Below are 14976 nucleotides of genomic sequence, written 5' to 3' on the forward strand. Positions count from 1 at the left end.
CAATTTCTACTAGAATTGTAATTACCATCAAATTTAGACTACAGTTGCTCTCCAAGATATTTATGATGAAATTTTACCTTTTCATGTTCAATATTATCACTCTGTACACTAAATGCTGATATAGCGCCATATATTTTAATGTGTCTGTGCAACTTAGCTCTATTCAGAAAAACAGATTGAAAAGCAGATGCACAATGTACATGGCCTAAACTTTAGGTAAAGTACCGGTATATGAAGCCAAAAAAAGTTGGTTAAGAAATTGAAACTTTAATTTATCTATGGAAAGAGAAATGGATTTGGTATTAGTGCCGTGTAGAATTTTAGTCACTATTCATATGTGTAGGGGCAATGCAAATTGATTTAGTTGTCAAGTAATTGCTTTATTGATCATAATAGAGTGTGAATCCTCCATGTGTGGCTGTGAATAAAGCCTTTGATTGCATTGCTATATCCAGACAGAGAGCCTTCCATTAATTGACTTGCTTTGGAAGAAAACCCTGGCTAAAGAGAGTTTATGTATACATTTTGTCAAGCTTTGTGGTTATAATTAGAGAGTTAGCCATTCATTCAAGTTTTTAAAGCTATGTGAAAATCTACAAGCTTTTTCAAATCCAGGGAAAAATGCTACAAACTATACCTTTTTTCTTGTTCAGTGTATTCAGCATGCAAATGATACATTGCATCAGATTTGCTTGTGTCTAACTTTCATTGACCTTGTGTGGGAGTATGGAGGTGTCCACATTTAAGAAATCAGATATTAGGCTAATGGAAGAACTGCTGTGCAAGCAAAGTATCTAATGCTTTCAAGACTTTACGTACAGGAAATTGTTTTGGCTAATGCAGGAAAACTTTTGAGGGACAAAATTTAATACCACGATGTTTCCTGTATCTAAATAGCCATAATAACAGCCTGTACTTATGTAACTCTAATACCGTCAATCATGGCAGTTATTTCCATCTTTACAGGATATAATCTATGGAAAGAAGCAATCCTGTAAAAAGATAGCCATTATAACATTTATCTAGGTTCAGATATGAAATAGAAGGATCAGTTTGATATGACTTACAGCATGTGACTATTTTCAGAGCTACTGTTCTTTACAGTGGATACATCACAGTGTGAATATACTTGAACTTCATTGAACATGATGGGATCATCTTTGACAAGAATCACCTTCTTTTATTAATAAGTTTATTTATATATTAAGATTTGTCTAAAGTAAAGAATAAGAAAGAGTCTACATAGGGTAAAAAGACTGGAACAGTTGTAGCTCACCTATACAAAGTTAGTCCCTACAACACTCTACTCAAAGCAAGAAGAAAAGCTGATGTAAAGTGGACAACATTACTGCTGTCTACGGTTTATTTGCCATTTGCACTGTGAGAATTAAAATTGAAGTGTATTTGACATAAATAGTGTTACTTCAGTTGTTTTATCATGTAAGACAATAGCAGTAGTTTTGGAAGTATTGCATTTTATATGTATACACACCAATGTGCCTGTCCTGATTGTATATTTAATATGTTTGCCTATTCCCCGGGTAGATTTTAGAACTTCACTCTTTTGACTCACACAGTAAAGAAGAGGATCAACGAAATTAAAGTTTTGAACCTACATGATATTTTTGAAAAGATGTTCTAACTAGGTAACTTATTGAAAATTGTAACTTTGTCATAGAATCATAACCTTATCTTTATTCAAGCAGGTGTATTTTATTGGCGTAGAATTAATAATATATAACGAGAAAACTGAAAGCATTTCTTGGTTGTATTTCATAATATTTCACCATCTTGATAAAGAATTCATAAAACAAACTCATCACATTTTCAACAGGATATCGGATATAAGAAATAATGAAAAATTGCATTGAAATAAAATTATATCCCTGCATCATGGAAATTTAATCAAGTTCAATCAGAGAGAGATAGCATTGAGATGATTGAGCAGGTCATTGTGAGTTCATTTCAGGTCAGCTCACCCATCTTAGTGGGTGTCATTGTGAGTTCATTTCAGGTCAGCTCACCCATCTTAGTGGGTGTCATTGTGAGTTCATTTCAGGTCAGCTCACCCATCTTAGTGGGTGTCATTGTGAGTTCATTTCAGGTCAGCTCACCCATCTTAGTGGGTGTCATTGTGAGTTCATTTCAGGTCAGCTCACCCATCTTAGTGGGTGTCATTGTGAGTTCATTTCAGGTCAGCTCACCCATCTTAGTGGGTGTCATTGTGAGTTCATTTCAGGTCAGCTCACCCATCTTAGTGGGTGTCATTGTGAGTTCATTTCAGGTCAGCTCACCCATCTTAGTGGGTGTCATTGTGAGTTCATTTCAGGTCAGCTCACCCATCTTAGTGGGTGTCATTGTGAGTTCATTTCAGGTCAGCTCACCCATCTTAGTGGGTGTCATTGTGAGTTCATTTCAGGTCAGCTCACCCATCTTAGTGGGTGTCATTGTGAGTTCATTTCAGGTCAGCTCACCCATCTTAGTGGGTGTCATTGTGAGTTCATTTCAGGTCAGCTCACCCATCTTAGTGGGTGTCATTGTGAGTTCATTTCAGGTCAACTCACCCATCTTAGTGGGTGTCATTGTGAGTTCATGTCAGGTCAGCTCACCCATCTTAGTGGGTGTCATTGTGAGTTCATTTCAGGTCAGCTCACCCATCTTAGTGTGTGAAATCTTCACAGTCTTGTCAATACAACACAGTCTCATCCTTTCAGATAATTATCATGAGCATTTTCAAAAGATTCATTTCAATCTATGGATTTCACTAGATTTTACCTTGTAGTAACACGATACGTTTTTGCTTGAAGTTGAGGTCTTGATATTTTCCAAAGTTAAAAGAATATTTTTGCTACTTTGTGATTCTTTGTACCTTTTTGACATTGGTTTGAAGTTTCTGGGTTTATCTCTTTGATGGGGAAGGTGGACAGTTCAGAGATTTATGAATTTAACCCTTTCACCCCCAGTTCCCTGTGTACAGGTCCAACTTTACCATAGAAAACAATGGATTTGGGACAAACCATGGTGGTGAAAGGGTTAAATATGAATGATGGAAAATGAAGCATCTGATCAGACAGTACAGACAGTCTGTTCTTGGAGTCACAACAGATTTCTTATCAGTGACGTACGGTACACCCACCCTCACAACTTTCATACATTCTTTTGCACAAGATTAACCCTTTTCATCTCAATGATATTCAGTACAGTGTATGTTGGGATACATATGTAATCAAAGGTAGTAATGTCCGCCAGCCATTGACAAAAACCTCATAGTATCAGTGCAGTCTTAGATTATGTTACTCTTCAAAGAAAGCAGTTCTTATCAATTTCCCACAAACCATACAGGACTGTACCCTCTTAGCTTCCAAACCTTTAGACGTATTCAAGTCTACATCACAGAACACACGAAAGTTTGCATCAAGGAAAAAAATGATGTGCCTTTTAGTGTCCTTGAAATATGGAATAATTAATTCAGACATGAGTTATACGTTGCTATGACAACTATCGCTTTGAATTACTTATCACCAAGAAATAAATACTAATACATATGAAGTTTCCTAGTTACTATAAATTTCCATGAAAGGAGATTATTTTGTTGATTTAAGTCAAAGATGGTGCATGTAATCAACTTCAGCATTATTTTTTCCATTCCTGTAGGTATTTCTGTCAACCAGTCAATCCTCAATTGTTGGAAAGTCTTAAACACACCATTGTGAAAGGTAATGCAATATACATTTTTGTTTCAAATATGTACATTATTTACAAGTATGAACAATTATTACAGATTTACAAAAATTCCATTCCATTAGATCTTTTCAATTTTGGTTCATTAAAACTTTAAAATCAAGACAAAGACGATAGAAAATAGACTGAATGACCAATTCTATCAGATTATGAAGATTCAAGATGGATGTTAAACTCTACGTGTTCAGATCTTTAGTGAATGTTTAAATTTTCTGCTTTCTGTAAAAGGAAACTGTTTATTTTTTAACTACTGTCAACTTTAAAAACATGCATAGATAAACTGCAAATTAACTGACATAAAGCAGCTGTATAGTTGAGCAAAATCCACACCCAATGATGGTATACCTCAAGATTTTGACCAGTTCACAACATACATAATGTATATGCACAGGTGAAAGCGAGTGCATATATGTCATGAACTGGTCAAAATTTAGTAGTATACCCCATGCTGAGGTGGTGTATTACTATTATATCATAACAGGATATTGAAATTCTGTCATGAAACATCAAAAGCAGAAGTTTTCTCCATCTTTAGAGCTCCTGCCTATTCCAACCGTTCGATTATTTTCATGTCTCAACCAATCAGATCACTGTATTTCAATATACTTGCATGGTATGATTCAGTGTGTTTCACAGGCAGTGTGCTAGTATACATGGAATAGCTGCTGTAATCAGTGGAAGAGGTGTGAATACACTTGAAAAGCAGCAAATATTAAAGTTTAGTGAGTTATTATAATATGTTGCGTATTTATCATTGCAGCGAGTTCTTTCCCAGTTGTACGGAACCAGACATTCGTTCATGTTATGGAATGGTTGAAAGTGAACGCCCATGACTCAGCCAGGATAAGTGAAAGTTTTGATTTGATAAAAGACATCATGGTCTGTGGATTGACAGACATTTGGTCAGCTATCAGGAATGCTTGTGTGGCAAGACTTAGTCCGATCATTGAACATTTCAAAATCACACAGATTGAAGCTTTCTTCCAAGATCTTGCTAAGGTAAGTGAATGATGTAGATAGTTCTCTACACTCTATATTCACCTTTTTGTGAGTCAGGTTGTATTAGACTGTCACTTTGAAGGCATTGTTGAGCAGTGAATATGTTACAGACTCACTATTGTGCTAGGCTATAGTAGTGGACTAATTTTGGAGGATGGCAAGTTTTAGACTCCAGGGTGATGTTATGCCTTAGGGCAAGGTGCTTTACCCACATTGCTTTGTTTGGTAGTGCCAATCTCATCACCTGTTGAATGATGGCATAAGAAAAATAAAAAAATTTAAAACTCATATCACCAACTTGATTAAACTCTCCTTTGCTGCCTATCTGTACAAACACATTGGAGAATTGACGAGAATGGTGATGCCTCATCAAACTTATTCCTATAGAAACTGTCAATGTGCGAGTTCCCTATGGTGGGATCTGCATCTCAGACCTCAACTTCTGAATGGAAATGCAGCTGAAATTAAAACTTAAAGGCAAATTCTGGCTCAGCAATTCAAATTGGTAATACTTATTTCAAATTTAATATCTGTACCAAAGAAACCAGCATGCCTTTTGCTTATATACAAGTTGTACCATATAAGTGTCACTGAAATCCATGAGAGTATGCTTGATTCGTAGGTTTTTTGTAGATCTAAGTTTGAGCTCACTTTTCTATTTATATCCTGAGCTCTCTTGAAAACACACATCTATTCTAATTTTCATAGCTGCTGGCTAACCTTCTCCCTTACTTGGATGGTGTACGTCCATTTTGCTGAAATCTCTGTTTTTTTCTCCTCAGGGATGCACCTTTTCTGTGCATTTCTTACAATCATCTTCTCTTTTACCCACATCAGCAATCAGTAAAAGTGTGCCTACACTATTTAGATTCTCAGCCTGAAGTGAAAAACCGTTTTTTTTTTGATACATTCCCCATTCTTGAACTTACAGATTGCACATCGATTTCATTGTTCATCTTCTGCATTCTCTTCAATGTGAGAGAAATTGTCGTATTCAATATGTGACAAAACTTCAAAGTTCTGACCAAAAATGCAATCTTTTTAAATTTCATAATATGAATACTTTTTCTTCCTGTTGTTCACAATGTTCAGTTACATCACCTTGGAGGCGAGGATACACATTATGTAGTAACCATGTCTTGCAGATGAAAACACTGGATCTTAACACCATCACATCTACATACCATAAGTATGAGAGAAAGTAGTTACCCAGACAACCAGGAACTTTAAAAAATTACCAAAAACTTCAAATTGACATTATTTATATCAAAGATAATTTCAACACAAAAATTAGGCATGCTTGTGGAGAGCCTCAGTGCAGATGGTTTAGGTTTTTATGGCACCACTTTACCATGAAGAAACATACCTTGATGAAATAAAAATTGTTTGATGTTAAAATATTTATGATACAGTCTGCCTTTCAGTTTGCTAATAGCTTTCTAATGTTAGAAATCAACTGAAAGTGAAATATCTATGACGTTTATGTCTAACAATGTAATCCAAAACCGTGAAGTTTCTATGGCAATGGAGCAGTTTCTTGAAATGGACAGACATTCAGCTCATCAGAAGCACTGTCATTCAAAAAATTACAGTTAAGAAACAAACTGCTGTGTAACAATTGAATGCACCCAATATAATGATGATGAACATTTCTGGTGCTACAGGTCTGGTCTGGTTTGCGATTCATTTCATGTCATATGAACCATACAGAATCTAAACTCTGACAAAAACTCATTACTGTTAGACTGTGATGGTGATTGCTTCCCTACGCCCACTGATACCCCTAAAGAAATTCACTTCTCAAGTTGACAGCAAATTCCCACAGGTTCCGCAGTGAATCAATTACTGAAACAGATAGTAAACACAGTCAGTGTCTGTATTTAGCTCATAGAATATCACTTTGTCTCCATGGTGAAGATCAAGCTCTTTTTTGAAATTAGTAAGATGAGAAATTTCTGTGACATTGATGAAATTTAGGAGGGTCAAGGTCAAAACCACTGACTCTAACATTTGCATTCATTCAACTTCTCCACCATTGGGATGCGGAAATTTCACTCAGGCAAGACAACACACAAGATACGGAATATTTGCTGTGATCCCCTCCCTTTCATCCAGGATCACACTGTCCATTGATTAGACTCCCATTACATTAGCTGTATATTTTTGCATTTTACTTATCAAGAAAATACCATCCACTCTTTTTGGAAATGTTTTGGATTCCTCTTATTAAGCCGTATTGTCTTTGAAAATGTTGCTTTGTCAATCCTTGGTGATCAAGTGGTGGATTTGGTCGATCAAATTCAAGTGCTTTAACATATATACTGTATGGGCGGCCATATTTGAGTTGCAACTCAAACATTGTTCAGTTGTAAAAATATACACTGTGTGTTTGTTGCCAATAATTGAAAAAATTTCTGAAGTAAAACTTTGGTAGGCATTTTCACATAAGTTGCATTTGATTTCAAACCATCTTATTGGGAAAAATTCATAATGAAACATCTGATGGTGCTTTGGAGAATTTCACTGTAGAGACTCAATGAGTGGGTGGATATGGAGGCCACCATTCATTGGCTGATGGAAAAAATACCTTAATCAGCAAGTCTTAAATACTTGCATTCAGTTTTCAGCTTTCCATTTTTAAAAGAACATTTTTACACTTACTCAAGTCCATTATGTACTTTAAGGAACAGAATCTAAAACATTTGATATTGTATTGGTATTGTAAAGTATACCAGGTATGTAGAGGAAGCACTAGTCTAATCTTGTAGTTCTGCTCTCTAAAACGTTGTAAACAGCTTATACTTTGAATGAATTAGTGTAAGCAAACAAATCATGTTGATATAATGTCAAAATTAATGTCGGTCAAAAGTAAAGTAATTGCCAACAAGAACATTCAATGTAATAAAAATAATGGTTGTTATTTTCAGCCACTGATCGCCCGGTGTTTCATTATACATTGTAGAGTAAAATAAATTGTGGTTGTTGGTTGAGATACACATCTAAAAGTCTGAAGACAATTAGCAAAAGTTACAGCTGCTGTCCTCATCAAAGGAGGAAAACTGTTTATCATTGTCTGGCAAATGTATTAAAATATTGAAAATGAACTTCTAAGTTAACATTAATCAGTGAAAGTTCTTCTTAAAATATTTTTCAAACAAACAAAAAAGGGTAAAGATTGCAATTGGTGTGAAACATTTCAGAAGCATTTTAATAGTTCGTGAAAATATGTTATATGTTTTTGTCCACAAAGAGCACCATTTTGTATATTCTTGTCAGAGTTCAAGGAATTGAACACATGTTAGTTGAACTAAGCGTAATCAATGTTTGACCATCAGTCCATACTATCCTAACCTTATCAGTTTGTCACCTCAGAATAAGCATTTTTGTCTTGCTGCTGATACACAATGTTCTAACACACTGAAAAATTTGTTTCATTGTTACTTTGAGATCAAAGCTTAAGGTTGTACACATCTTACAACTAAAAGACTTAAACTTTTGCCCAAACTTTCCTCATGGAAACTTCCAACCACTCTCTTTCAAAATGAAAAGTACACAATCAGGGGTGGGGAGGGGGTAACTGTTCTGACAGTGTTCAAATTTTGACACTTGGAAAACAAATTTAAATTTACTGATATATGAAATTTAAATTGCCGCCATACCTGTGTTAACTCTATAGGGAAAAAATTCACTTTTCGATGTTCACAAAAATAAGATGGTGAAAAGTTTACTTCCTCCAAAAGTTTCAAAATAAACCCACACAAATTGTAGACCAGAGAAGTACCGGTATTGTAAACCTATTAGAGTCCAAATATCTGTCCCTGAAGCACATTCTACCCAAACAAAAATAAATTAAATTATACAGCTAAAAATTCAAATCATGTTTCTCTACGCAGGGCTTATTTTTTGAAAATGGCAGGAGAGCTAAAATTCACTCTCCTGAAGCTATTCAGGCGAGTGGTAGGCGAGTGACTTAGTAGCTCCCCTGAAAATAGTCAGGCGAGTAAAAAAAAAAATTGTGTCATCTCTTGTGATTTGATTATGGCACTGCTGAAATTAGAAGAGTGACTGAACAGGTCCCCTGAAAACAGTATGGAGAGTGCATGAATAAAATTTATTATGAAAACAATATGCACTAGCTGTCTTTCTTATTGTTATATAATAGAGAAGGGAGAAAATACGGCACAGTACAATAAATTACCCACGATCCCGTTTGATTGTACCAATGACGTTAATTTTCTTATAACTTTTTCAATTCTGCATAAAAGCAATAATATGCAGACTCAAGATAATGAATTATATTTATTAAAAGTACATTGAAATATTGTAGTATAAATTTCAAAGAAACTGTTAAATAACCATAAAAGTCACATTCTGCAGGTACTACAAACATCACAGTTTTGGAAGGCAAGTTATGACCAACTGAACGAGTCATAAAGTTAGCATGTAAATTTCTTTCGCCTTTTCTATTTGGAAAAAAATCAATATCCTTTTGTTTCATAAAACAGGTGCAACCAGTCTCCCTACTTTCCATCACTTTATTCTGTTTGGCTGAGGACACAATCAGTGGAAAATTTACAAAAATGCTATCTCCTCTCTCAATCAAGCAAAATTTTCTTATTCCTTTATGTCTTTAAAAGTACTCAGAATTTTTACTAGTCCAAGAATTTGTCTACACGTGGGAGACATGGTAGACTTCACAGGGGAATCCACGTTGGTACAAATCATGATGTATTATTGGAAATCTGTAGTACTGTGTATGGGTTATGTATTTTGATAAGATGGAACAGGATAAGCAGTGTTCTCCCACCCAAATGTTCATAGCATATTGGCTAACTTTCAACATTTTTTGAACAATAAATATGCAGAAATATGGCCTCTGTTGTATTCATGGACAAATAGATGAAGTTATAAAAAATTAGATATATTGGCATTAAGACAAAAACCTACCAAGACAACAGTGCTGTCATCAAACATGTTTGGTTTTGAACATGGAGGTATTTTTTTACCTCCATAGATTGAACTACGCCGAGTACGCGTACAGAACTAGATTTTACACCGAATCGTGCTACCAGCAGTCCACAGTCAAGTTATGTTTCATTTGTTTACGTTTGCGGCCCGCTGAAACATCCTGAATGCTCGTTGGTCTTCAACCAAAGTTAACTTGGCCGATTGTTACCGCGATATATCGAAGTGATCACAAGTTTACATTTCACAAAACAAAACGAATTTATCATAACAGCCACGTCGTGATACATGATGCGCGGTGTGTACACTCGAAGGCGAAGAGGGCCGAGGGCTGCCAATTGTTTCAAGAGGTACCATTTTACGACAGTCACACAGAACTCCTATGCTGTACGCAAAAATGTCGCAAAAAATTTACGTCTTTCAAAGTTTTACGGTAGAATGAACTCATGATTGTTTCGCGATCTTTTTTCAGAAGTATCGGGTATCTGTCCAACTTTTCAGTGTCAATTTTATTATTTTGAGCTTTCAAAGGACGAAGAGACCTAGCAGTCGCTCAGGCTAAACTGTTGAAATAGAGATTATGCATTTGTTTCCGCGAGTTGCGACGTGTAGTCCCAGTCGTCATCACAGGCGTACGGAATGTTTCCTAGATCGTCGTCGGATGGGAAGTGACGGACACTGCATGCACCGTGAGGCCGAAGGCCGAACCTCGGTACTGTATAACAATACCGTATTGTTATACAGTACCGAGGTTCGGCCTTCGGCCTCACGGTGCATGCAGTGTCCGTCACTTCCCATCCGACGACGATCTAGGAAACATTCCGTACGCCTGTGGTCGTCATGTCGTAGACATTTTCTCCTTGTTCGATCTCGATAGCGTAAGCAATATGATCCTCGTTTGTCACGCATATTTTTCCTATAATATCTTGCAAGGCAGGATAACCGTTTGTGGTTTGAACACTTCGAAAGAATATGGCAGCCAAGAAAACAGGGTTGGTTTGAGAATGTGAGAATGAAGGGCTGTACTTTGTACATTTGTGTACGTGTAAATTCGAACCGTAGTGGTGCTATATTGAAGTGTTGGGCCCGCCGCCGATACGCTATCACTAGATGAGTACAAATTGTAATACTGTATCACATTGTTGCACCTAAATCGATCCATTCCATTGCTAGAATCTGCTTGCCGAGAACGTAATTCATACTGAAGTGAAGTGAACTGAATATTGAAAGCCTATTTTTATTCGCTACACTGTGCGTCGCGCGTCGATCGGAGGAGATTAGAGTATGTTACATTTTGGATACAACGTGTGCCTTCGGTCTCAAAAACGTGGGTCCCAGCCGTGGCGCGAGCGGCTAATCGCTCTCGCGGAATTTGGATTGCGCGAGCGGTAGGCGAGCGGAGCGATCGCTCGCCTCAAAAGATAGGGTCTGTCTACGGTGTCACAGTTCGTAATTTTAAGGTCTTAGAAAGTGTGCTCTGTGTTTATTGTTTACACTTCACCAATAAAAATATTATTTACAATTCCGTGATTGCTTTATGGTGCAATACATTAATATTCACGTGGATTTTTACTATCTTTCCTTTCAATATTCAGTGAAATTGAACAAGTCATAGGGATACAGTCACACTTATTATTGGCATGTTCCACTATGAAGAAACGGAACAAAATAAAATACCAAAAACATAGTATCTTATATGAATCAACCTTGAACTCGCGTAATGAAGATGCATAAATTTATTAATGCCAGATATAACCTCTATGTCAATCATGGATTTTTGAAGATAACAGAAATAACATCAGCACTTATGTATCGGCTTTGCCTGCTCTCCCAGCACACCTCAACATGATGTACAATGTAAATTACTTCTGAAATAGTACAAAAAATGACAACATAAAGCAAACTGATGATGAGTTTGTTCATATAATCTCATGAAAATTCACCATTAAAAAAAGTTGTTTCTATATTGACAAATATGTAAGTTTTAAGTCCGTTGAAATGACAAACAGAACAGAAAGGGAAAATAGAAAATATCAACAATGTAAATTCTATTGCAAATCAATGCTTTCATAGTATCCTGTGCTGATATTTTCAGTAACATAGCTCAATTGTGTACAATATTGCCCAAGATATCATGATTTATAATTGATAACATGAAATGATAATAAAAACATGTAATTTTGCTACTCATATATCACATTTCCCATTTACTAATACAAGTGAGATCATATGGAATGCCCAGCTGTCCACAATTGACAACTTTGAGTGTATCTTGACATTAACTCAACCCTTGAGAGTTGACAACAACAGGAAATGCAAAAATGAAAAGATGATGAGTTATTCATGACCATGGCTTTTCAAACATGAGTTTCTAGGTTAGATGGTCAGCTATAATGCACTCAGTGCCAAAAGTGGTTCAGAAATCTTCAAACAGGCTTCTCACAAGAATTCATTTCGATAAAACCTAAACTTCCAGACTACTGTATTTTGTTTGGTTTTCTCTGTTCATGGCGTAGCCTTTTGCTGCTAAGCCTCACATAAGCTAAGAAACTATCCTTTTGATTTCAAAATCTGTCATAGATTAGGTTATAAGCCTTCCATAGGTTGAAAATGTAGCCAGGTGCCTGTGTATTTGGTTGATTTATTTTTCATTAATTTTGCAAAACACAAATAATTCTAGTCTGAAAAAGTGTAATTATGTGTTTGTACTCAGTGTAGTCATTTTGTGTTATAGCTTTGTATATTGACAGAAATTGAATGTAAGTTGAAGAATTTAAATTGGATTCTGTTTTATTGCAGATTTGTTTGAACAAAGAAAGCACATGGCAGGCAATAGAAGGTGCAGTGATGGGAATAAATTCAATAATCCGTAGATTCCAGTGGATTGGTTGTCAGCCAGCAGAGCCCTCATTGTCAGGGTCTGGAACAGAGAAAGCCGAGTATTACCTCAAGGTGCATATCCAGTCTTGAAATTGTCACAAGTGTGTGTAGTCAGAAGTGTGTGTGTGGTTTTAAGTGTGTATCTTGTCACAAGCATGTGTTGTCATAAAATGTGCCTGGTGTCAAGTGTGTGTTGTCACAAGTGTGCATCTTGTCACAAGCATGTGTTGTCACAAAAAATGTGCCTGGTGTCAAGTGTGTGTTGTCACAAGTGTGTCTGGTCAAAAGTGTGTGTTGTCACAAATGTGTGTTGTCACAAGCGTGTATGGTAAGAAGCATGTATTGTCACAAGTGTGTGTGGTCACCAGTGTGTGTCTGTGTTTGTGTACATGTCTATACATTTACATTATGTATCAGGCAGTATCTATGAATGGGTTTCTGTCTATCTATCTGTTTATCTGAAAGTTGAATCAGATTCAGTGTATTCCTGTATATGTCTGTTGGGGGGATATGTACATTTTGAATTCTTGAAAGATATTTATGCTATTAAAAGTTAGATTTTGATAAATATTGTCTATGTACATGTACCTGCAGTACATGCATCTACCGGTACATATACTGGTAGTGGCATTTCTGAGTTGGCAAGCTACAGATAAATTAAGTTAATCAAGGTACCGGTACATCACTCAATCCCTTGAGATAAACAGGTATCCTGCTATTTTCAGCTTTTGTAGTAGACCTGAGTACCTATAGGCAGGGAGGACTGTGGCTGAAAGGTGAAAAACAATCTTTGAATTGATCTGCTCTTCAAAGGATGTAATTTTCTAGCCCATCTTAAAGACTTTCAATAATTGGGGTAGCTACTGTAATTTACCTGTTGGCAAATTGCTGTGCACAATTAAAGTCCATTAACTTCCACTGTACATTAAAGTTTAGTAGTTAATGCCTGCTGTCTGTTGACATTTTGTGTAAACCATGGCGGTAAATGTCATCCTACATGCCAACATATTTCTTTCCAGAACTTTCCTTCCCTCGCTATAAGATCATTATTGTGTTGTCAGGGACTGTGAATAGCTCAATGCAATGTTTCTGTTGAAGAGGTCAGGCAAGCTGCTTGTACTGGAGGAAAATACCTGTTTTATTACTTTCCAAACATCCCTTGATCATGTTGATGACTGGTGTAGTGCTATCTTAAGGTTTTAAAGACCCTGTGACACTGGCTGTGATTAGTGTTGAAGCTCTTTAATGGAGTCAGTTTATTGCATCAGCATTGCAATTTGGACAAAAAGGTTGCGTAGGAGTTCCAGGGTTCATTGCCCTACAGAAAGACTTGTTTTTTCGCTCACAAAACCCCTCGGTACTTTTCTTTTACTGCTTGCGAAATAAGCCCAATATATTGAGCTGTAATTCAATTGTGGTCAATTTGTAGTGTGTTTTCACATCATAGCTTTCATTGTAGATTGGTTTCACATTACAGTGGTACAGACAGCGGACTTGATTACATTGCTTTATCTGGCAACACTTCAAAAATAATGGCTGCTGGGAAGTGAAATATAGCCGTTCTTACTTTTTTGAGACGTGTAGTTTACAGTAATTAAAACGCCTTGCCTTTTTTGCTGACAGAAAAATATGTCTCAGAAATAATCAAGTATGTAACTCTCAGCTTTTGAACAATATTTTTACGAGACTTGTAATTGAAGAACTCAAACACAATTAATCCATCATTTTTTATCATCAATGATCAAGCATGTTTTGAAATCATTTCAGGCAATCTTGATGTGCTTTCTCTTGAATTTGGAAATTTATGAATGAAAAATCAAACAGACTCCTTCCTATTACAGTTGTAATGTCAGCTTTCTTATTTCCTGGAACCCTCTGACTGCAAAGCTTGAATTATTAAAATTCAATTCAGTTCAGTTATTGGCAATAAATCAAATCATCAGCCAATGTCATAAGTTTGAACATCATCTTATATGTATATACATGTACGGTAGTAAATTTTTCATTTATAGATTATGTTTGTTGAATTAATGGCATTTATAGACATTGCACCAGATAGCTTTCATGTATTTTTAGGCATCAAAATGTAACGTGTACAACTATTGTATTATGAAGTAGTTTGTATTACCTGTTGCAAAATTACAATCATGTACCGGTACATGTTAACTGTGTCTTAAGAGTTGTGTATGAAAGTGAGAATCTACTGATCTCTAATGATGCCAGTGGAAGTTGTGTATTATTCAGATAGCTTCTGTTTATGATCAATTGTTTTTTTCAGTGTGCCCAGAAATATGACAAGCATATAGCAATGAAAAAATTGTGAAATTAACTTTTGTAAAGCAGATGATTATTTAATGTAAAAAAATTGAAAATTGAAATATTCAGTGGACT

General features: G+C 35.9%; 1 protein-coding gene across 2 annotated transcripts in view; it reads left to right on the forward strand.

The window, feature by feature from the left end:
• LOC139148430 (uncharacterized) overlaps positions 1-14976 on the forward strand; it is a 51502-nt gene that overhangs the window by 12091 nt on the left and 24435 nt on the right. For both annotated transcript variants that reach the window (XM_070719891.1, XM_070719892.1), the window contains exons 3-5: positions 3655-3716; positions 4502-4740; positions 12505-12657. In XM_070719891.1, coding sequence (XP_070575992.1) covers positions 3655-3716; positions 4502-4740; positions 12505-12657 — 454 coding nt within the window. The remainder of the gene's footprint in view (positions 1-3654; positions 3717-4501; positions 4741-12504; positions 12658-14976) is intronic.

The sequence above is a fragment of the Ptychodera flava genome, chromosome 13, assembly GCF_041260155.1.
Source record: "Ptychodera flava strain L36383 chromosome 13, AS_Pfla_20210202, whole genome shotgun sequence".
NCBI classification, from domain to species: domain Eukaryota; kingdom Metazoa; phylum Hemichordata; class Enteropneusta; family Ptychoderidae; genus Ptychodera; species Ptychodera flava.